Here is a 23958-nt window from a genome sequence, read left to right on the forward strand (position 1 = left end):
CCTTATCTCTGGCATGTAGGGGATTTCTGGATCAGGCTCTCATTAACACCCGATCCCAAGCTCTCCACATACAGCCACTTGATTCAGCGGTCCACTCCTGTATAAATTAGGGCCCTTAAAACTTCAGATGGGGAGCTTTGGACCAAAGAAATAAGATAGTAGGAAGTGTATTCTCCCAATACTTAAGTGCATTTTTTGTTATACCCAACAATTAAAAAAATTATAGTTCCTGTAAATAGCCTGGCATTCAAAATTCATACATGCACTTCAAGGTTCTTGCGAATATGATTTGACTTTATTCAGCAAGTTAAGAGTTTCCACAAGAAATATAATTTTTTGCTTATACTGTTTGTTATTGTATTTTAAGACCAACTACAATTTTATTAAATGTAAATTAAAGATTTGTTGTTTCCTGATAAACATCATCTTCATAAATGTATATTTAATGTTTATGGTCTTTAAAATTTTCTAGACTGTTACAGAAATACTGTCTTTGCTGCAAAAAGAAACATCTAAACGTGGTCTTCCTTTACATTACGATGGGGATAATCTGAAAAAGAAAGACAAACATTAGTTTAATGATTATAGAACACTTGTTTGACACTATGACTGTAGCAGCCGCGGCTTTTGCTGACAGTTAAATTATTTCAGTAAAACAATCACCAAAATAAAGTTACTGCCACGTTAAGTACAGATTCCAGAATCCACCCCCCAAAACAAGATCACCATTACAACAACACAAATGCATGTTACTAATCCATTAAACCCAGACACTTAAACCCAGACGGCTACTTTGGAAGCCTTCATTATTTAAAAAGAACAGTGGGATATGGTATATAGAATGAATTATTTCAGAGATATCAGAGCTTTCCTGCATTTCCTAGTATTGTACTGTACCTGTGACCCAGTCCAAATAATGAAACACATCTTTAGTAAACAAACTTTGGTGGCAGCATATCACTTCAGAAACTGCTGTTATTATTATCATATTTTGACCATTCTGAAATATCAATAGTCAGGAACAATCTGCTGTGAAGCCAATGCAAACATGTCCATGTAATGCTGTGATACATTAGCGATCCAGCAGAAGGATATTACTGCATTATTAAAATCAAGGAATAGGAGAAAATACTACAGTGTGGATATGTCCTTACTATCCTACACACTGAGGGTTCACAGCATATTACCCTCTCTGCAGAAAAAAGCATCAGAATAGAGAACTTTCTGACACTAAATGTCGGAACACTGATCAGCGGAGAAAGCTGTATAAAATAGCCTGCTCAATGAGCAGAATGAATGAGAACTACATTGATTGCCTGATCAAAAGATTGTTAGATAAATTGAGAGGCACCCCAATCTCGTGTGTACGGGGTCCAAGGAAGGCTGTAAACTTGTGCCAATGTTCATGTTACACCCCGTAACGGCAGGACGTGAGTCCATCCCAGCCGGTGCGTGACAGCACAAGCATGTCATTTTTCTCTCTCTCTAACGGAGATCTGTATAGACATGAATAACTGTACATATTCAGTAAAACTTAATCAAACACTTGAGCAATGTTTTGATCCCTCAATCAAAAGGGTAATATCAACTTTTTGTGAGCATTTTTACAAATGTAACTGGTCTATGGTTATTTGCTCACTTTTGGGCATTGAGGTATCAGTTTTATACCTACAGCTTATGTTATTAAGCTTATGTTACTGAAGTGTTCTGCTCATCAAATAATTCAAGAAATACTAAATTGTCCCTGAGGCTTTGTGGGCATTTCAAAAGGGCAGAACCAATTAAATTAAAATGAATTATTATTTTGTTCTGCCAAACAGAACTAATTAAAAATGTAGCACACCATCTGGGGTTTCTGAGACTAAATTAAATATATTAATGGAAATTGACATTTAAACTACAGGATTTCTATTAAATCAATATTTAATAAATGCTAATTTCAGAACTTAAAATATATTTACCCCAACCAGCCCAAAGGGCAATCTTTTATGTAATTTAAAAAGGTTCTCAATTGCAAATGTGTTTAAAAAATGCAGGGACACAAATACATTTTTTCTAGGTTTAATTTGAAACACCCTTGTCTAATAGGAATTATTTATCTAAAATGAATCTGCATTTATTCTCAATACTATATACTAAAAAAAACAACAGGACTCTTGTTTTATATTCCTATGTAAAATAATCCTTTTATATTTTATATTCCTAAAGTTATACAATTGATTGAAGTTTCTATGAAAACAATGACCAATATTTTGCATTTCATCAGAATATCAGAAGGTCATTCGGCCCATTATTACTTCTCTGCAGTCCATAGCCGGGAGAAAGCCATTCAGTGTGATATGCAAACATCAGAACCTGAGGCTGTGAGGCACTAGTGCTAGCCACCATGCCACCCATTTAGCACAAATTACTGTTAATATACAATGGAAATAAAGAACAATGTGGATTTTAGATCAAAATCACTTTATTGGCTATATAGCGCCAATGCTTGTTAATAAGACAGAATTAAGCGTTGGTATGCTTTCCTAAATGAGGCCCCATCTCACCCTCCATCTCTGTGGTGCAGCCACAGAGAAAGTATTCATGCAGGCTGATTTAAGATGCTTTCTTTTGATAAGGAACAGCTCCCAGACGGGGATGCACTTAGCTAAGCCTGACTATCATGATCAATGGTCATCCATTGGCGCCTATCTGTCTAGGGAGTGCCGAATGGACATCTGGACTGCATTCTTAAGTGTCAAGAGTAAGTGACTTATATCTCACCTTGACCAACCAATCAAGGACTGGCAGGGCATGGTAATACCACGTGGGTCTCCAATGCCCGCCAGCACACATCTGTGTCTTGGTCAAAAAGGCAGCGCAAGCTCAGATGGTATGTATAACTTTGTATAACTGTATAACTTGTATAATTGTATAACTTTAGGAATATAAAATATAAAAGGATTATACCATCAATTTAGTTTTTCTTGAATTATTTGTTGTTAATAATTATATGATTCCTTACATTTAAATAACATGTGCTCTACATATAGGAGAGGTCACTCTTCATCCACCAGTTACTCTGATATGCAGCTCCCAGCACAACAAGAGGAGAAGTGAGACTGAGTCGCATTTAGCTATGTCTCCAGGGCTAACACCTCTCGTCTTACAAATAATGTCAAGGATCCTTAATCACCAAATGTTCAGGATCCTGGTTTAGGGTCTTATCTGAAGGATGGCATCTGTTCCCAGTCTCTATATTGAGGAAATGGTTGGTTCGGAGTGGGCCACCAACATCTACAGTATAACAGTGTGTCGTTAACTACAGTATGTTAAATTAGATCTGTTGTTGCAAAATTAAAAAATAAGTTAAAAATACAATTTTATTCAGCTTGAACATAAAACATAATAAAAAGTAATTCTTACCACTTCTAAGATGCACCCAGTCATTTACTCTCTTCCCCTTTTGTATTAGGAACAAGTAAAGGTTTATTCCATGCTGAAAAGAGAAGAAAAGAAACACCCAAAGAAGGCTCCACAGCCAAAACATTGTGTTTCTTTTCTACTCTTTTCAGCTTGGAATAAACCTTTACTTTTCCTTTGCAGTCTACTTTTTTGTATTATACTGGTTTATACCCAATACTAAAAATGATGTCTTCTAACCAGGTGATGCTGACAAATTTTCCACACTGAAAAAAAAACCTCACCATGAAACTTCATTGTCAGCCTTTCTTTCTGCCTGTGTGATCATCTCTTCCAGAACTCCAACAGCTGCCCTGGTGGAGGGTGACTCTGGTCTGCGCACGCTCCTCAGACTGCTCTCAGTATTGGAGTGGATCACATGGTGGGCAGCAAGGAGGTGTTTATGCTGACTCTGCTTTACTGTGTGAAGAGGCAACAAACAGGGGTTTGTGAGCAGCTGAGAGAGTTTCTCATTGAAGTGGTTAGAGTGAGATTTGTACTTTGGGCTTAGGGGCAAGGTTTTCATGGTTACAAATCCCAGAAGCCTTTAAAAAAACAGCACACTATACTAGGTTTCTACATTTCATGCCTTAGGTCCTATTTATGCCTGCAGTCCCTGTCTGTGTGTCTTGACTTGAAAGTCCTAACATTGTTACTGGCAATACAAAGGGAATTGTTATGGGAATTAATGTTGTCCCTTTAAAGCACTAAGAAAGAACAAAAAAGAGGTTTTTGTCAAAAGGGATATTTTTCCTGTCAGGTTTGTCACTGCTTATTATTTAATCTGTGTAATGATCCTTCTTCTAATCCCACAGACCAGGAGCTGTATGGCATAACCCATTTTTGGAGGTGGATGAAACCCAGGGGAAATGCAGGCAGCCACACTGTGGTTATGGAACTGAAGAAACGATCCCGAGGTGACAATAACCAGCAGCCAAATCACCCTGTAACTCACCACTAACGGGCCACTGAAGCTAAGCAGGTGTGAGCCTGGTCAGTACCTCGATGGGAGACCTGGAAAAACTAAGTTTTCTGCTGGAACAGGTATTAGAGGGGTCAGTATGGAGCACTCACCCTGTTGTCTGTGTGGGTCATGTGAATCAGGAAAACATTCTGTCATGACCAAATGGATCACACTACAGATTCTGTTTAAAAATGATTGATACAATCACAGAAATCAACTGACAGAAAAAGACTGACTGATTTTCTTCCTCATCTTTTTTTTCCCATGGAAAATTATTCAGTTTCACGGCGGGTATGATGTTTCAAAACAATTAAAGTCTCTTATTTATTGAGTAACAAAATATCTTATATTTAACTCAATAATTATAATTATGACAAAAATAAATCAGGTTGTACTGGGTATACAAGTTATAATGATGATATTTGAATTGTTGGTCTGAATTATCATTTTTATGCTGATGATACTCACATTTACGTCCATATTAAACCTGACATTGAAGCAGCTGTTTCTGCACTCTGAAATTACATCTCTTATATAGAAACCCAGATGACTCATAATGTCCTTCATTTCAATTGCGACAAGTTATTCCATGTGGCACTTCTCGTCGGTTACGTAAAACGAACGCAGTAAGTTCATTTGTGGATGACACTATGTTTTAATATCAATCAAAACTGAAGAACTTCGTTGTGATACTTGATTGTGGCTGGACTTTTGCACATTATGTGGAAAATATGGGAAAAACAGCATTGTTCCATCTCAGAGATATCACCAAACTACATTCCTTGTTGTTTTTAACTGTCTCAGAAAAGCTGATCAATATATTTGTTTTTTCCAGAATTGATTACTGCAACACCCTACTCTCTGGTAAATTTAAATTCACATTGAACAAACTAGAATATGTTCAGAATTTGACAGCCAGAATATCGATCAGATTCCATTCAAGCGATCACATTACACCTGTCTAGGAGTCCTTTACACTGGCTTCCTATCAGGTTCGAGTCAACTTCAAAATCCTCATGCTCACTCACAGGGCTCTACATGGCTTGGCACCTCAGTATTTCTCTGTATTTTTTATCAACCTATTTCTCATCTTGCAACCTTTGTTCATCCGACTCTGGTGTTCTACTGTATATGTCCCCCAAGCTCATTTATATTCTATTGGTGAGAGAATCTTCTTTTGCTATTCCCCAAAGCTCAGGAATTCTATTTCCAAGAATATCAGAGAGTCACCTATCCTGAGTGTATTCAAATCCTAACTCAAAACCTTTCATTACAAAAAGGGTTTTATTTAACTGGTGTCGGTGTCTGCTTTATTTTCTAACAATCTTGTATTTTCAGTCCAGGAACAAAGCATAAAAAAAAGACACAAAAATTACAGTACAGAAAAGAAAGTGAAGGGAGCTCCTTGTCCAGTTCATCCATAAAGACCAGATTTGTTTTAAGTTTTTTAACCTTGTTAAGAAAGCTTGCCATTCTGTTGTTTTTAGAAAACACTGATTTCCTGTATAAAGAATTTCTAGGTTTAATATAGCTTCCCCTGGTTAGTGAATGTATTTATGGAATATGGAGACAGGTTTCATATTTACTTCGTAGCATGCTGATCTATAATAATAATAATAATAAGAAGAAGATCACTTTATTAACCCTTTACAATTTCTTGCATTAGGAATGATCTTTTCACATATCCCAGCTTACTCTCCATGAGACACATAGACAGGGAGAGAGCTTGGGGTCAGAGCACAGGGTCTGCCAATGTACAGCACCCCTGGAGCAGTTGGGGTTAAGGGCCTTGCTCAGGAGCCCAGCAGAGTAGGATTCCTCTTCCAGCTGTGGGATTTGAACCAGCAACCTTCCAGCCACAGGTGCAGATCCTTAGCCACAGAGCCACTGCTCCACCCCCTCTGCCTTGCCTCTCTATAGAGCGAGAGGTTTTAATTCTAGCTCATATTCTGTTTGATTTAGAAGGGAGATTTATTTCTCTTGTTAGCCTGTGTAGTTGTAATACAGGATAGCAGTACGTTTTTTTTTCTGGTTGGTCAGGACGTAGGTTTCTGGGATGTCTTGTTTGTAATTAGCATAACCAAGCACTCGGGTGTATTCTTGGCAAAATCCTGATAATTTTGCGGTGATGAATATTTAATTTACTATTGATTAATCCACTCAGTCTTTTTCTGATATTCTCCATTTTTGTAATCCCTGTTTGTGGCATTAGTGGATGTTAAAACCAATGTTAACACACCTGTACTTGCAGCTAGATTACCAACAAGACCTCTACTGGATCACCATCCATTGCGCAGAGAACAAACACTGAAATACTTAATATCACTACTGAAGTGTTTGATCTTATAGTTGTGACACATTCTGATTGTTTAGATCTCAGCCAGGGATACTTAATTTCTACATGATTCTATTCTTCACTATACATCCATTTTTTCCCCATTACTTTAATAATTTACAAAACTGTAATTTTCTGTAAGGGCCTATTTGTTATTTTTGAATATTAAAATGTATTTTTATAATCTGCAATACTCACCATTTTCTTTTACAATGGTTTTGTGAACCTCAGGAATAAGGAAGCTGTACACCAGTTCTGCCACTATTTCTTCAGACTGTAGGCGAGTCCGACTGTAGACAGAATAAAACCACTTTACTTCTTTCACTATGGGAACATCTTAAAAAAATACAAATGATTACATGGATTTCTATATATATATAGAAACATACTGTAGGTCCGTCATTTTGTATATAAATAGAATTGGCCTTTAAATTTATCTTGCACCAACAGCTTCGAAAGCAACATTAACTTTAATTATTTACTTTTTTGGCTGACAGAAGATGTTATTGAAAGTTCATCCTAAGCATTATGAGAAGATGTTATTGAAAGTCCATCCTAAGCATTATGCAAGATGTGGGATTATATCCACATGATGTTTCGATTACTTTGTCAGCATGGGTTTAGCTCTTTTAGTATGCTTTCTCTCTTTTGATATTTTTATGTCAGCAGAATATTAATCTATGCACAAGTACTTTGTTCCCCTGTGTTGACTATGCCTACTGTTGCATAAGGTGCAACATTTTTGTTTAGGAATGGATGGAATGTAGAAAACAATATACTTTTAGAGAAAAGGAGGTTCCTTACTTAAGAAATAAGATGTACTCAAAGAAAATAAATTAAACCAAAGATGAAACTCAGTTATACTGGATTTTTAAAAAATTTACAAAATATTTCAATGCAGTTTCATTTATTAGAACAAGTTTTGAAAAGGCATTTTGTCTTCCAACTTCCTGTTTCCTGGTTTCTAGAGTCCTGTTTTTGTAGATTTTATCTTAAGAGGGCAAACATCATAGGATAACAAAAAACATTTTTAGTGTAGCCAAAAAGCATGGAAAATGGAACAGGCTTGTCTGCCTAATGTTTAATAGGCTCAAAATTCAAAACTGCACCTAGAAAACTATACATACAAACAGCAAAAAAATACATATATACTGTATAAGCACTACATCTCTCAGCATTCCAGGGGTTCCTGTTTAAATGTGCTCTGACCTGGACCTTCAATCAAATTATCAACATCTCTGCACATTCCAGAAGAATCAAGTTATCACAGAATACCTACGTTTCCTCCATTGCATAAGCAATGTTGTTCACCTCTTCAGCCAGCTTATGGATCTCTTCTCTAGCCTGCTCATCTGCTGTTTTTTCAAATGTGTTCAAAATAATATCTTCAAGGTATGAATCTACAGTTTCCTGGTGTACTTGGACAACCTTGGATAAAATAAAAAACAGACCATTCACGAAAACTATACCAACATCATCTCCACCTAATTTAACACCTATTTGTTAAATTATAACAACCTTTTACATAATATAGTTAGGACTATTCAGTATTGCATCTGGTTTCTCAAGTCATTATAAAAAGAGTGGTAAGTGCTAAACATTCTGTATTATTAAATAGGGAAAGTAAGGTAGGGAAGGGAAGGTACTGGGTCAATTCTAGATTTGTGTTCCAGTGCTTCACTTTGTCAGTGAAAATTAAAAAACTAAGGTCATTAAAACTTCAGCTAATCAGTACCAGAAATTCCTTATACTGTACATCACTTTATTCAACTTTAAAGACACTGGAAAATAGAAACCCTCAAGCATTATCTTGGTGATATTCATTTGACCCAAGAAAATGAAACGAAAAACAAATATTCATTTGAATCTTTTTTCTAATACTAGAATACTTTTTTCTAAATCTAGCCTTGCTAGATTTACATTAATAAACAAATACCTTCAAAAGCTGAATTCTTCTGAAATATCCTTATCTATTGGCAGGGAGAAATAAGTTGTCGACTAAATTGTACTGAACATCAGTCCTATTCTTAAATTGACCAGCTATTGTCCAACCTTAACTTGATTCATAAAGAATGTTATATTAAGTGCAGGGGTAAAAAGGACTAGTTCATCAGTCATCAAATAAATAAGGCATCTGAAAGATTTTTAATCACACATTTTAAAAATACCACTCATTATGTTCTGGAAGAAAACAAGAGTAGTGATGGTACATCTGGCCTTTACACCTTACATGCAAGTAAAAAAACCCAAAACAATGACAATGAAAGTATTTGGACCTTTTATAAGTGAAATTTTGTACTAAATATTTTCTTTAAAAACTGTATTTTGTTAGTCACATTATCTTAATTTTCTGCACAATGACACATCACAATTTTTGGTGTACCATATTTATGGCTTTCCTTTCTGGTAGCTTATGCAGAGACATATGTTACAGTATGTAGATGCAGAACATAAGTTCTGCAAATTATCATGACAGGCAATAAATAATGTGACATGCAGAATTCAAAGCCACAGTCACTGAAAATAATGAATAGACATACTCACATGCTGAAGATGACAACTAAAAATACAAAAGAATAATACAAAAGAATAGTGTGTTTGATTTAAGGCGTCCTTCATGAGTAACACATAGCATGGGTTTTAGCAGTGGACCATAAAGAAAACTGCCTTAAAGCAGAAATGAGTGGCTTTGTCTTCCTCTGCAATCTGAGAGCTTGGGCATGAATGCTATAGAGTCCATGCTTGGTTGAATCACATAACAATATCTAAAACAAATGTGACCGCCCTAAAGGCAGCACTTCTGAAACTGAGAAAATTAAAAACATTTTAACGCTGTGCCTAAATCATTTTAATTGGTTCATAGTGCTTATGGCAGAAGAACTAGATCACGTGCTTTTTTATGTTGTTAAGTGTGACGGTGTGTTGTGATAATATAAATGTTGTTGTCCGATACGGAAGCATTTTGTTTTCGTGTTTCCTAAGAAACACCTTACTGGAAACCAGATTCTACTGGCACCTCAAGACTTTTCTAAAAAAAAAATTAGTTACAATAATATTACTTCAGCGTAGAAGACATTATACACTGATTGAATGTTGTGTTCCCTGGTGCTTTTGCTGCTATGTAATACCCTTCAAGAGAAAGGGCCCGCAAGAGACCTGTTTGAACATTTCATCTTCTTCCCGCCGCCTTCTCTCCTCCACCTGACGCCGACCGCTCTCCTCTGCTTCTCGGATTCTCCTATCTCTCTCTGCCAGGATGGTGAAGGCATGAATGCGTCTTTCCTCCTGGAGACGAACCAACTCCTTGGACAAGTAGTTGAACATATCTGCCAGGATGCCACCTGCAACACCTGATTTGTAGCTTTCCATTGTTAAAATCTAGTACAAGAATAAATTAAGAGAAGATAGTGACATATTCATGAAAATGTTAATACTGTGCAAAGATTACGTGCCTTTTTTTTCCTACAAAGAATACAAAACAATAAATAATAATGTAGTGCCGAAATGTGCAATACATATTTTTATACAAATCTGTGGGTGGCACAGTGGCATGGTGGTTAGCACTGCTGACTCAAAGCTTCAGGGTCCTGAGCAGGTTTCTGACGTTATGAGTCCATCTTTGTGGAGTTTGCATATTCGCATAGTGTTTGGATTGGTTTGGGGGGGTAATCTGGATTCTTCCCAACTCCCAACGACCTGCTGGCTAGGCATGATTGGCTTTTGGCTAGACTTGTATCTTGCCAGAGGAAAAGTAATTTTATGGCCCCATCTCATGGCCTAATCTCATCTCATTTCTGCCCAGCACAGGCTGATTTTCTCTTCTCTGCCTGCTGATAGCAAGCTCTAGATTAGACTTTGACCAAGACTCTCTCTCATCCTAGCATTAATCCCGCATCAGCAGGGTCCGTTTGTCGAGAATACACCAACCGGCGCGTCTCTCCGTCTGCCATCGGAATGGGGGGGGGGGGAGAACAAAGTAATGTAGCCAATTCATAGAGGGGGATTATTAGGAGGCAGGAGGCATCGGAAATTTGCCCAGGATGCCGGGGTTGCACCCCTACTCTTTTCGAGAAACGCCCTGGGATTTTTAATGACCACAGAGAGTCAGGACCTCGGTTTTACATCTCCTCCCAAGGATGGTGCCGGTTTACAATATAGTGTCCCTGTCACTATATACTGGGGCATTAGGACCCACATGGACCACAGGGTGAGCACATCCTGCTGGCCTCACTAACACCTCTTCCAGCAGCAACCTTAGTTTTTCCCAGGAGGTCTCCCATCCAGGTACTGACCAGGCTCACACCTGCTTTGCTTCAGTGGGCTGCCAATTATAAGTTGCAGGGTGACATGGCTGCTGGCTAGACTGTGACCAAGACTCAAACCAGCAAGGATCATGGCAGAACCTCTTTATCAAACATTGGGTCATTTTTATGGTGTGACTTCATTTTTCTCCAAATTTTCTCCAAGTTTTAATTTTAAAGCATCAGTAAATGAAGAGTTAAAGACAAAATCCTGAACCACGCCTTTGTACCTTTGACATCTTGATATAAGTAGCAATCTTTTTGTGATCTCTTACCTTATGATTGTGCAATTCTCTTTGACGCTGCAAAGCCAGTGTGACCTGTTTATCTGCTTTCTTTAGAAGCTGTTCTTCTTTCTGCAGTGCGTGTGTTGTACGGAGCTCCCGAATAAGGTCCAGGCGATTCTCTTTGCCCTCATACATCTAAACAAGTAACAACACAACAGCAGAAAATATTACTGAAGATGTTCAGTCTCGCTTTTAAATCTATGTATGAGTTTAAAGTTACACCCACCATTTTTAATAAAACATTTTAGATGATTTAGAAGTAATCACTCTGTTGAATTTGGGACCCAAACTGGACCTTAGTATGAAGTCCTTTTACGTATTTATATTGCTTAGATAAGGTTTAGCTTTGGCTTTTGGGTTCAGAATCTTAAGTTGCTTACGTACAGTAAGTAAGTCACTGTCAGTATTCTCCGGCCCTAACTGTTGTATTTCAGTAAAGCTCAGCATTACAAAGGGTATACTGAAATCCTCGTGGTAAAAGCATGATTTGTTGGGGATTAAATTACAAGGCAATCAGAAACATTCCTAATCATCCAATTCTTCTAAATTAGGTAGAGTGTTGTGCATTTTTACTTGTGTTTTTGTTTTCATAAGGATTACTAAGGTCAAATCTGCAGAAAATGACACCAGCACAATAAAGTCTATGAAACAAACAAGAAATACACATTTGTACTTCACCTTTACATGATAAAACAATAAATTGTGCTAACAATTTGTAAAAAAGTAGTAAAAATAACTACAAATACTATGGGTGTTATTAATAAAAATAGATAGTACAGTATGTCTATTTTTTCCCATTAAAATAGATGTCTTTTTTACCTCACTCATAAGAACACCACCAGGATATAGAGGTCATAGTCATACCTGCACTTAAAAGATACACTAGGCAACAAAATGGGTAATAGGTTATGAAAGTAACATGCTTTTGAAAAATGTTTATCCTTGAAATTAATTAAGGACACTATAGTCAAAGGTGATATTCTCAAGCTACAATTTACAAAGCCATTTACTATCATCAGACTTTTAAACAGGCACTTTTTCTAGTCAAAACAAGATGGTTCATGAATAACCTCTAAAAGTACATAAGAATTTTAGAAATGTAGACATCATGTTGACAATATTTGCAGATGAAATTAGCAAATTGCTAAAATAAATGCAGTTATATAAAAACAACAATGAAGCAAAAAAATTATGGGAAACATTAAAAACTCTGTGTGGAATGAAAACTGTTCAAAAGCCACTCACCATATTTTGAATAGCTCTTCCTCGTAAAAGCTTCTGAAGGAAAATTATGGCCAATTCTTTCTCCTCCTCACCCTAATGAAATTATAAAAGATGAAACAATGACATCATATCTTTACTGCCACTTCAGAACTGGTCCACAGGCCTTCAATTTTCAGGTAACAAACAAGTGCAGGCCATTTGTCCCACCTAGCTGATTTTGTAGTTAGTATCTAAGGTTGATCAAGCCAACCCTGTCCTTAATCCTCAGAATAAACAGCCAGAGTCAACCCAGAGGACATAAGTGGAAACTATACGGTAGAACATTAAAAAAATAAAAAGTTTTTTTTATACAAAGGTTTCTTGAATTCTGGAAAAAGCTAACCAACAATGTTGTTGTAGTTGATACCCTGGCTTCTTTCAAGAAGGATGAAATTCTCAGTTAATATACTGTTCATGTAGGTGCGAGCAACCAAAGGAGTTAGATCAGACAAAAGGCCTTCGCTCTTTTGTAACCCTATTTATGTTTTCATATACAGTAGATTACATCTACAAAAAAGGCAGACTTCAGCCTAACTTCCCAACACACATCATTAGACACAAGCAATAGCTTTTCCAGGTAAATTCCAACCATCTAGAAGACATCATTTAGTTTGCTGTTAAGCTCTTCGGTGCACTAACTCTCTGCTCTCTGTCAGAGGATTGAAAAGTACTGTACTGTACCTCAGGCGGGCTTTCAACAACTGGAGTTGGAGGTCGAGGGGCTGGCTTCTCTATTTTATAGAGGAATCGCAAGGGTTTCTTCTCCTTACTTTTGGACTTTTCCTCTATCAGTGTCTAAATGAAGAGGTACAAGAAGTACAGACATGAGCTTAGGAAAAAAATGTAAAGCTCATGATCTTGCTATCTCAGTGCTAAATGAGTGGCACAGCAGATACCCAGATGGACTCATAACCACATATTGTTGAGGTTTCAAGCTTGTAAAAGTTAATATGCCTCCTTTAATAACATTAACATTTTGTTACATGCACATTACCTATTATTTATTCATAATTAGATATAATTTGGTAAATATTAATACCAAGTAATGGGGTGGTATCTGTGGTGTGTTTTGTTACTTGTTGTTTTAAGAGAGGAGACACTAATTCCTCTGTAGCTTACCTTGTGTATTTCTGTCAACTCTTTCTCCTGGTGAGCAGTGCGGCCTTTTCTGCTTTTGGGTTTTGGAGCCTTCAAGCGTGGTTGTGTGACATAATCTGGTAGTGATGCCTCCAGCTCCAGCAAGCCTTTGAGATCAAATGAGACAGGGCTTGAAAGAAAGTAACACTATGCTAAAGAATCAAGCCTGCTGATGAGCCTGTTAGGGAACAAGTCTACACAAGTAGTAAAAATGAATGTCTTGAAGATGTGAGTTTCTGATTAAAATTAATATAAACTGAAACAGACTTTTTTGAATTTGTAAATTAGTACATATGATAGGACAGCCACATTAGTAATTCTGGTATTTCTCTTGAATATGCATTCCAAACCCAAAGAAAGGGAAGCAATTTGACCACAAATTGGCGACAGAGCGCAAGAATAAAAGAAAAGCTAAAAGCATATAATCTCATTCTTTTTCCATATGAAAAATTTGCCCACAATAATATATCCATGAGGCTCATCGTCAGACAGATACAATCGAAATTTAAATGTACCTTCATAAGTATTGAGGAATTGGTTTTTCACTACATATCGTTCCGAATTTCGATCAGGAAACAGGCCCATCCGAGAAAGAGGAGCGTAGGTTTGTGACCCATAGTCAGCAAACTCCTGAATGATGTTTCTCCCTTGTAGCTTTCCTTCAACGTTCTTCCTTTGCCCAGTGATTTTTCTGATGGCTAGGAGCGGGAAATTTAAACTGTAAAGGTATAATTTTCCACTAGGGATAAACTTCCATTCTAATGAATATAAATAGGAAAAGACATTTTCTCAGTTTAAAACTGTGACCTCACTTTGAAATAGTTTAAAAGTCACAATTAAAACAAACCTTCCTGCAAAATCATTTCGCCAGCTTGCCCTGCTGCTTACCTTGGATGTAATTGTTGCGTATCTTCTTCAGTTTTGCTTCCTTCTTGTGCTGGTGCTGTGCAAAGCGGTCATCAAGGCGCTTGACATCTGCCTCCTGTTGCACCTCTTCTCGCTGCTTGAGGAGCTTCATCAGGACCCCCAGTCGGGCCTCCTGCAGCCTGCTCAGGACACATACAAGCACACACCCCTCAAAAAACTACATTGACAGCTTTAACTTTATGATGGCAGGGAGGTTTAGGAAGTGAGAGCTACACTTGTCACTGTCAATGGCACTCTGAGACTTGCCATTCCAGACAGTGTTTTTAAGAACACTGACTGTAATTATATATACGTTCGGTTGCATAATTTAATGTGATGTTTTTCAAGGTGATGAGGGGCACATACTTGCTTTTTAAATCTAGACCTAGGATTGTTTAGACTGGAAATGCTAGCTACATTTCCTTATGGTGATACCAATGAGACAAAAAGTGTATTTGTGTAGAATTAGATTTCTTTCAGTGGAAAAAGTAGACTGAAATAACTTAGAAATATCTGCAACTTTCACATATTATCAGCAATGAACTGTTTCATAAAGTGTTGTTAAATCAACAAATACCATATACAGCATGTTGTACATATGTACTATAGCGGTTCATTCTCCATTTTTGCACCCCAGAGATAAGACCACATATGTAAACACATCAGGCAACACATCTCTGAATCTGGTGATCCTGTGCAGATCAGGTGCAGATCAGACTGCACCTGTGAACCTATGGTCCAGCCCCGAGACTGTGGTAAAGTTGGCTTCCTGCATTACTGTGTTTGCTGTGTAATTTAAGATATTTAATTATGTACTTGTTATACCACCATTAGCAACTTGTCAGAAAGAGTGGAACTTGCTTTACAGGAAATTACAACAAGTTTCAACTGCCAGAACCAAATAATGACAAAGAACTTTTAGCAATTGGTGTGGGCAACTGGAATTTTTTCCCCCATTTTACATAGTTAACTAGTAATGTGGACAGGGGTTTATTTGCAGCATACAGTAGCATGAAATGGAGAAATGGCTTCATTCACAATAATGGAGATTTGGAATACTAATTACAAAACTATGAGGACTCAGGGATAATAGATATCTAGCTGTGTGCTGTTTTGCTGGGAATCATTGCACTGCCAACTAATCACACCCCAACTTTCAGCAGCACTGAGCAAATCGTGCTCTGACGCTTAGAAAATCAAGGAGGCAGATGGCTAGTGGTGACTTAATCTAGGCTCTAACTTTTGAAACATAAATCTCAACCTACACTCCATTGGATGTGCCACTAAGGAGTCCTGGAAAGCAATATTTAAACATTTAAAACAATTTAAAAGGATATTTAAAGATCTGATACATAAGAACATCAGAAAGACTGCAGACAGAAGCCAGAGAGAAGGCCATTTGACCCATCTAGTCCATTCAGTAGTTAGTACTGTAGATAATTGATCCGACGATCTCATTCAGCTATTTCTTGAAGAAAGCCAAAGGTGAGTATCTTGTTCCATACTCTCACAGCCCTTAGGGTAAAGAATATCTTTACAAATTACTCCTGGCAGATGCTTCCTCACCTCATGAACAGCCACTGTATATTAATGTAAGTAATTTTTCTAATAGCTTTAAATGTAAAGAACTGAAGATAATGATACCAGCTGAAAGTATTAATGGAATTCATACAAAACTTTTTTTATTCATACAAAATTTTTTTTTTAATTTTATACAAATCACGTTTGCTTATAAAATTGGTATTCGGCAATATAAAGTGTAATATTCAGACTGTTTTTTTATTCTTACTTTTCTATTTCTTCTTCTCGGAATGCCCACTCTTTTCTTTCCCTTTCGTCCATCATCTTCCTTCTTTTGTCCAGCTGGGAAAGATCATTTAATGGGGGCAGAGTGGCTTCCCAGGCTCGCTTTGCTTGAGCCCGTTCTATCATCTCCACCTCCGCCAAGCCAGCGGGAAGGCCCCGGCCTGTGGAGAGAGAATGCCAACACCAACACAGTTTTTCACAAGTTCCACTGTTTCTTCAGACGCCCACAGAACAGAACATTCTTCAATAAACAGAAGCCACAGATCAATTAAATACTAGCAACCAAAAGGGTTAGATGGGCTGAATGTCCTCCTACTTCTGTTTCAAACCTGTCTTCATTCAGTCTCGTTCATTCTTACCCCATGTTAGCGTGGCAAGTGTCAGAAGTCTTGGAGCAGATCCTGGACGTATTACATATTCAGGGGAGTAGGGGTCAGTCTGGGCCTCACTGTCCCTGTAGTCTGTTTGGACAGCTACTGTACGTGCAAAAGGGGTGGAAGGTCTGCCTGGTGCACTGTCAGATGTTGCATATGGATCTGCTCTACAGAAGAAGAAGGCGGTTCATGTCATACAGTGAAACCTACGCATAAACCATATGTGTACAGGAAGAATCAATAATAATCCTTATTTTCTACAGTATAGCTGCTTTCATGGTGCCCATCTCAAGGTTCTATACAATATGATTATCAAATATATTATATCATAATATAACAGAAGTAAAAGACAGAGCATTAAAGTGAATTTCAAGATAGGATTTGAACGTGCTGACTGACTTGTCAGATTTAATATGTATTATTACACTGTCCTGGGTAAACAGTGTAGAAAGCACAGTGTTGCCAGTGTTCGGAGCCACATTTTGGGAAGTGACAGAAGGTTAGAATATGAAGAATTTCATAGGCTGCTTTAATATGTATGGGGTTAAAAGATCACTGATGTTGTCATTAACCTAACTGTTCCAGCCTTTGAAGGGTGAACAGTAGTACCCTGAATTTATTACCAGTTTTAACTTCCTTGGAATGGCTTCCCACGTATTTCAGAATAAATTCAATTGACCAATCAAAGTTTATTTTGTGCATTTGATAAATAAACTTTAATTGATTAAATTTATTCTGAAATACATGGGAAGCCATTCCAAGGAAGTTAAAACTGGTAATATTACTCATGCATTTGGATTTTGGTTAAAATCAAGGAAGCTGGGTTTTGAATATGCTGCAAATTAAGAATACGTTTGTTTTTTGTTGTTTACACCAGCAAGCACTGCACTGGAATAACCACTTCTGGAATACACAAAAGTAGGCATTAGCTTTTCTACATTGGACTTGAATCAAAGAAGGGCTGTACATATCAAAGTATTGTTTATGATACTGAGTGAAGTCTTTTATTCATTACCAGCACCAATAAGAAATGTATAAGTGCCACTAAATCAAATGAAAATGTGAAGCATATTATCCATTGAAATACAATTTGAAATAAAGTGCTTTGATGGATATTTAAATAGCCTTTTAATAATTCTGGGAAAAAAAGAATAAGGTTATGCATCTTGCAGCACTTGACTATACATTCATTTAAATATTTTAGCCTTTGCTTTATCTACATATCACAACAATATTCACAATACTACATGTAAAGAAATTGAATTAAAATAAATGATTGTTTAAATAAAGCAGAATGTGTGTCATGGCCACACATAATCCAACATAAGCCTGTTGTAAACGCCGACTCATTAGTACAGTACCTTGGTAACACATAAACAGACACAAGCCTCCGCCAATTCTTATAAATGCAGACGTATTAGTTAATTATCCAATTGGTCACCTTGGCACCAGACTATTTAAGGCTTCATTCCTATCATCATGGTGCTCAGTATTGGTTTACCAGTGGAGCTCTTTTTCCCTTGCTATAATACGCTATCTTAGTATTGATTTCCTGGTCCTTCGGCTTCTCGATCTGCCACAACTTCGACTAAGGATACAAGATTTGGCTAAGTACAACTGGCTTTTGCTAAACCACAGTGTTTGGCTTTTGACCAGGTTCTGCATAAGGTCCTACATTTACTGTGGCTACAGCATCATAACAATGTGTATTATTACACACTCCTGCTATGAATAGCCTACTATTTAACTCTTTAGTTTTTTAATTACAGCCATCAAGGATAGTGCACTTAGAAAATTGCAGTATTTCACAAAAAAAGATTTAAACAGATTTGTCAATAGTGCTGAAGTTCCTTTTACCCCATTTGTATTTAGGTTTATGAAACAGCAGTTTAACTGTTTAACAAGTGAAAGGTTATGTTCACTGTCCACTGAGTTCTGCTGAGTGAAACAAAATCTTCCGGAAGTCTTATGTTATCCATCTCCCTATCCACCACCAACCCACTCGTGCATCCACCCAACTACCCATCTATCCAACAACCATCCACCCACCCAACCACCCCTCCTTCAATTCATCCATCAGTTTTCAGTAGCTGTTTTTTCTTTAAATGGCCAAGCTGATACTGTGCTGCAGCCTTACCCACCTGGTACTCTGGACTCTGGACCAACATGATGATGCCAGTCCAATTGCCAGGTGCATAAAAAATTGGGGGACAACTTAGAGATGCCAAGTTATCTTCAGATATCATGCTTTTGGACTGGTAGAAAAAGCTCACACAGACCAAGGGAGAACATGCAAACTCCAGACCAGAGTGTAACCTAGGATCTACAGTAAGATGTGATCAGCTCTGACTGCAAAGCCATTGTGTCATATTCTCTGAGGGACAAATATGAAGTTTCAAGGCATTACATTTTTATGTTTCAAGGACCAAAGCAGAAAGAAGCAGAAATCTGTGACGTGACTTACTTCGGTACTGCAAAAACAACATCTGGTGGCAAGTGCTGGGAAAAAGGAATCAGTGGACTGCAAGGTAGAAAAAGATGCAAGAAAAAGTATTATTTTTTATTGCATGATACCTAGAAAGTAAACAACCCTACATAATCACCAAGGCAATGAAAAGTATTATCCTAAAAAAATTCAGGAACTTAATGGTTAGATCTGATATAATAAAGATTAATTAAAAAAACATAAAGTAATAAAAAACATTTGATCATATTAATGTTATAACCACTGTACTGCAGTGTCATTTGACTGGCATTTGCCCTTGGAAACTGAAGAATTCTCATGAAGGCTGACGGTTTTCCAGGCTTTCCAGGGCTTGCTGCTCGTTTCTGATGCCCTTTTTCCGGTTTCCAGTTATCAATTGGGAATTTAATTAATCAATTTCTCTCTTTTCTATATAATGCCAAGGCACCACTGTTGCTATTATTCTTCCCCCACTCTCTCCATGGCAGTACTGTCCTCCCGCACAAATTTCACTGGTTTTGTGGTATGAATCTTCAGAGGCTGGTTCCAGGCATCTGTCTTGGAATCCTGGACCTGCTGGCCCTCACCTTCCTTGATGGCTTCTTGTCGACTGCCCTCAACCCTGGCTGCTGAAGCAGACTGCAGTACTCACCAGTCTTCAGCTGCAACACACTTCAGTTCCAGTCCTCACCATTAACTCCAGGTCAAGTCTTCACTCTGCAATGCTTCTCCTTTGGTCTTCGTCCCAGTGTTGCTCCTTCAGTCTTCACCCAGCACTGCACTTCAGTTCCAGTTCTCACCATTAACTCCAGGTCAAGTCTTCACTCTGCAATGCTTCTCCTTTGGTCTTCGTCCCAGTGCTGCTCCTTCAGTCTTCACCCAGCACTGCACTTCAGTTCCAGTCCTCACCATTAACTCCAGATCAAGTCTTCACTCTGCAATGCTTCTTCTTCGGTCTTCGTCCCAGCGCTGCTCCTTCAGTCTTCACCCCGCACTGCACTTCCGTTCCAGTCCTCACCATTAATTTCAGGTCAAGTCTTCACCCTTCAATGCTGCTCCTTTCATCTTCGTCCCAGCTCATCCTTTTCAGTCTTCACCGTGCACGGAAACCTTTGCCCTGAGATTCTGGACCCTTCTCCACTTGTTCTCTCTATTCATTGATTGCTGATTTCACTCTGGGGCAGCATGCGCTGTCCAGGACCGCTCTCTTACAGATGGCTCCCCTGGTTTGGTCCAAAGGGCGCCTGGGTAACCAGTGCCAACCGCACCCAAGGGCTTCATTCAGGGAAATGTTTCCTGGGAGACTGAGTTCACTGGTCTGCTCTTGAGGCCCCATTTAAGGGTCAGATCCTGGGCTCTCCAACTGGACCACTATGCTGCAGTTCCTGCCCAGCCTGCCTCCAATCCATGAAGCCGGGAGTCTCTGCCACTCTCTGGACCCTTGCGGTTGTGTTCTATCCAGTCAATCAGGCACGTTAAAACAAATAAGAATACAAATATGTTACATATCAGAAAGGTTATAAATGAGATAAGGCCATTCTGCCCATCTAGCCCCTTTGGTAGTTAATTGGTCCAAGGATCTCATCCAGCAGTGTTTTGAAAGAATCTGGGATGTTGTCTTCAACATGGCTGGATAGCTTGTTCCATACTCCCACAACCCTTTAGATAATGTAGTGCCACCTATGCTACATGTTTATCACATTCATTGTAAAGACTTTATACCTGGCAGGTTAGATAATGTGGGACTTAATGTGATCGTCGGTTGTTCAGTTCCGTTCAGTTGTTTTCACATGAAATATTTAATATTCACATTACTATATAATCGTTACACAGTAATTATAACATGTTTTTGACACATACATTTGTACAAATGCTTTTAGCCATGGCTTTTAGAACCTGGAGAGGGGGAAATACCCCCAGCACTTTCTAACATAGAAAGAGGACAAGACATAAGAAGAGAAGATAAGAAAACTGCACAGCACAGTTTAATGCTATTTTGAAAGCTTACCGCTTAAAATACTTCCAGCGATTTACTCCTGAAACATCACAATTATCCTGTCTATTATCTTGGATTTTAACAGATGTATGATACCTGAAAGAAAAACAGAAAGACCTTGACATGCACAAGGCTGGGAAATAATTTCTGACAATTGCCATTTGTGTTTTTTTTAAGTCCTATTGCTCTAGGGCTGATTTTGAGCTCTTACAGGATATGCTATGCAAATATGAAACTTTAGTAAGTTTTCAATCAATAAATAGATGAAAGAAAATAATCTTGATAAGATTATGGTGATCTGTTTGTGTTGGTTTGAGATGGAATCTGTGAGAGGACATTCAGTTTTTATTTACCTTTTGTAGCATAAACTCTTATTCATTTATTTGAATATAAGGAAGATATACACTGAGGTCTGTTATTATTTAAGAAAGAACTATGGTATGTATCCTTGGTTATGGTTTAATTCAATACTTCTAAAAAAAGCTGTAGGTACTTTCTTGAAATGCTGTTACACTGCCAGAATACAGTAATAGACTTTTTTGACATCATATTCCTAACTACTGCCCTGAGATAACTGTGGACCAATTTTTACAGAAGCCAATTAACCTTAACCCACCAGCATGTCTTGGGACTGTGGGAGGCAAGGAGAGCACCTGGGGACAATATGCAAATTCTACACATATATCACACTAGGAATTGAACCCAAGACTCTAGCATTGCAATGCAGCAATGCTTACCACTGTGCTACCCCATAATAAAATAAAAAAAGAACTACTCTGTGTCATCTTGTACGATGTAAAGAAATAAATATTTCAAGACAATGACTTGGACCTCACACATACTGTACATCAAATACAAAATCTGTTGGCAGTAATTTTAAAAAGAAGGAAGATCTCTGAGCAAAGAATCCCAAAGGGTGGTGCAAAACCAACAGATGACTTCTCTCAAGACTATACTGATATTCAACCAAAGCAAAATCCTTTCTCTCTTTGTTAAATAATCAGTGGTTTAGAAACTTTTGAACAACATCTAGTGACTGTTTACCCTGTTAGCTGCTGCAGGACCTCCCTGCGCTGCTCTGCTCTGCCTCTCCAGCTCCGATCTATAAAAGGTGGGACAGGATCCGCAGCCTCCAGATGTAAAGTGTGTCGGGGGTAATGAGGCAGGTTGCTGAACATTGACGTGTACTCTGGAACTCTTTTCTGTGTGTCAGAGAAAGCACATATTAAACACCTTGTTACATTGGCATGTGACAGGCATAACACAATGATAAATACTTGGCTCATTTGGGAGCTGTGTACAGTACATTTATTCCTAGAGGAGACACTGAGGTTAAATGAAAGTTAAATCCGGCTCTGTGCTTTGTAATACTTTTATACTATACTTACCACCCGATCGAGGGATGCATGTGCCTTGAAGTTAGCCTTGGCATGGTCGTTCTCACTTGAAACAGTATAGACAGGATCTGTTTTGTTTTCGAAGGGGAAAAAAGTGTTTCTATATGTTACATTTCACGACTGATATGAACAAATGAATTAACTTATCCAATCACTTTAAAATATTTATTTTTTAAATTGAAGTTAAATATTAATATTTAATATTACTATTTTAACTTAAAGAATACATTACTTTTATTAAAAATGTATTTCTCTTTATTCTAACAATCTAATTGTATGCACTTAATAAATTAAATATTAATATTTAATATTAATATTTTTAACTTAAAGAATACATGACGTTTATTAAAAATGTCATTTTCTTTATTCTAACAATTGTACGCCCTTAATAAATTAGTTTAATCATTTCCCATTATTCTGCATCACCCACATAGAGCCTCATTCCTGGTACCTTATCATTCTATCTAGCAATGATACTCCTCTTATCTCCTACACCTGCTTTCACTTCCTAAAAGGCACAGTTTTTTTTTAATCTACAAAGCGTCTTCCACAGAGTTGGTTAACGTTTTTTTTCATCTTCAGACGTCCACAGTCGTGACACGACTAGTTCATGCGCAGCTCTCGTAAATTGCACACGCTACTCGTAACACTAATTTCTGTTCGTTTTAGAAAAGAGTCTGAAACGGTGTTCGAGTGAAGCCTTGTTTAACTTGATTTTAAATCCTTTGATTTTTGTAGGAAAGCATATTGATTTCATTTACTTTGGCCGACACTTTTATTTTGCACAGAAGTTGTTTCATGTAAGCATTAAAATACAAAGGTAACCGCACTGCCTTCGGGGACTGAACTCTCAACAATTTCCGAATTAAAAACCACTCACCGTACAAATAGTCATGTACCCGGTGCTGTCTGTATCCCCTCAACCCGTCTTGCCTCTGAACCGTCTGGGTCACCGATAGGCTCATTCTTGTATTTTCTTAAAATTCATTAAGAATAATTGACAATATCTGAAAAATAAACATATTCAGCTTAGCATTACAGAATGAAAATAGAGTCGGTGAGTTTCAATGAGTGACCATCTTTGTTGGCAGAGCTGTAACTATAGAGGTTGTAAACAGCATGATCACCATAGCAACACTTTCATCGGGAATAACGGAAATTGCGTGTTTACCGTATTGCACTGTAGAGTGCGATGGTGTGACAAATTGGGCAGGTGGAGAGTTGGTAAACTCAAAATGTGTCGTGTAGTAACTGTTTAGCTGAACCATACAGATAATTAAATGTAAG

The 23958-nt window shown here is 37.7% G+C and overlaps 1 protein-coding gene across 2 annotated transcripts; it reads right to left on the bottom strand.

The window, feature by feature from the left end:
• Positions 1-273: 273 nt before the first annotated feature.
• cfap91 (cilia and flagella associated protein 91) lies at positions 274-23782 on the bottom strand. Of its 2 annotated transcripts, none has more exons than XM_069179013.1 (18): positions 23552-23782; positions 22663-22739; positions 22319-22476; positions 21287-21370; positions 19279-19335; positions 16800-16981; positions 16424-16601; positions 14617-14777; positions 14244-14426; positions 13711-13835; positions 13273-13386; positions 12574-12645; positions 11317-11463; positions 9897-10118; positions 8020-8168; positions 6939-7030; positions 3687-3861; positions 274-550 (listed from the first exon to the last, which is right to left on the bottom strand). In XM_069179013.1, coding segments are annotated over exons 1-18 (2262 nt in total). In that variant the 5' UTR covers positions 23637-23782; the 3' UTR covers positions 274-549. The 2 variants fall into 2 exon arrangements, with proteins under 2 accessions (XP_069035114.1, XP_069035115.1); XM_069179014.1 differs by having other exon boundaries at positions 14617-14774; positions 23552-23781.
• Between the last annotated feature and the right edge of the window lie 176 nt (positions 23783-23958).

The sequence above is a fragment of the Lepisosteus oculatus genome, chromosome 15 (genome assembly GCF_040954835.1).
Source record: "Lepisosteus oculatus isolate fLepOcu1 chromosome 15, fLepOcu1.hap2, whole genome shotgun sequence".
NCBI classification, from domain to species: Eukaryota; Metazoa; Chordata; class Actinopteri; order Semionotiformes; family Lepisosteidae; genus Lepisosteus; species Lepisosteus oculatus.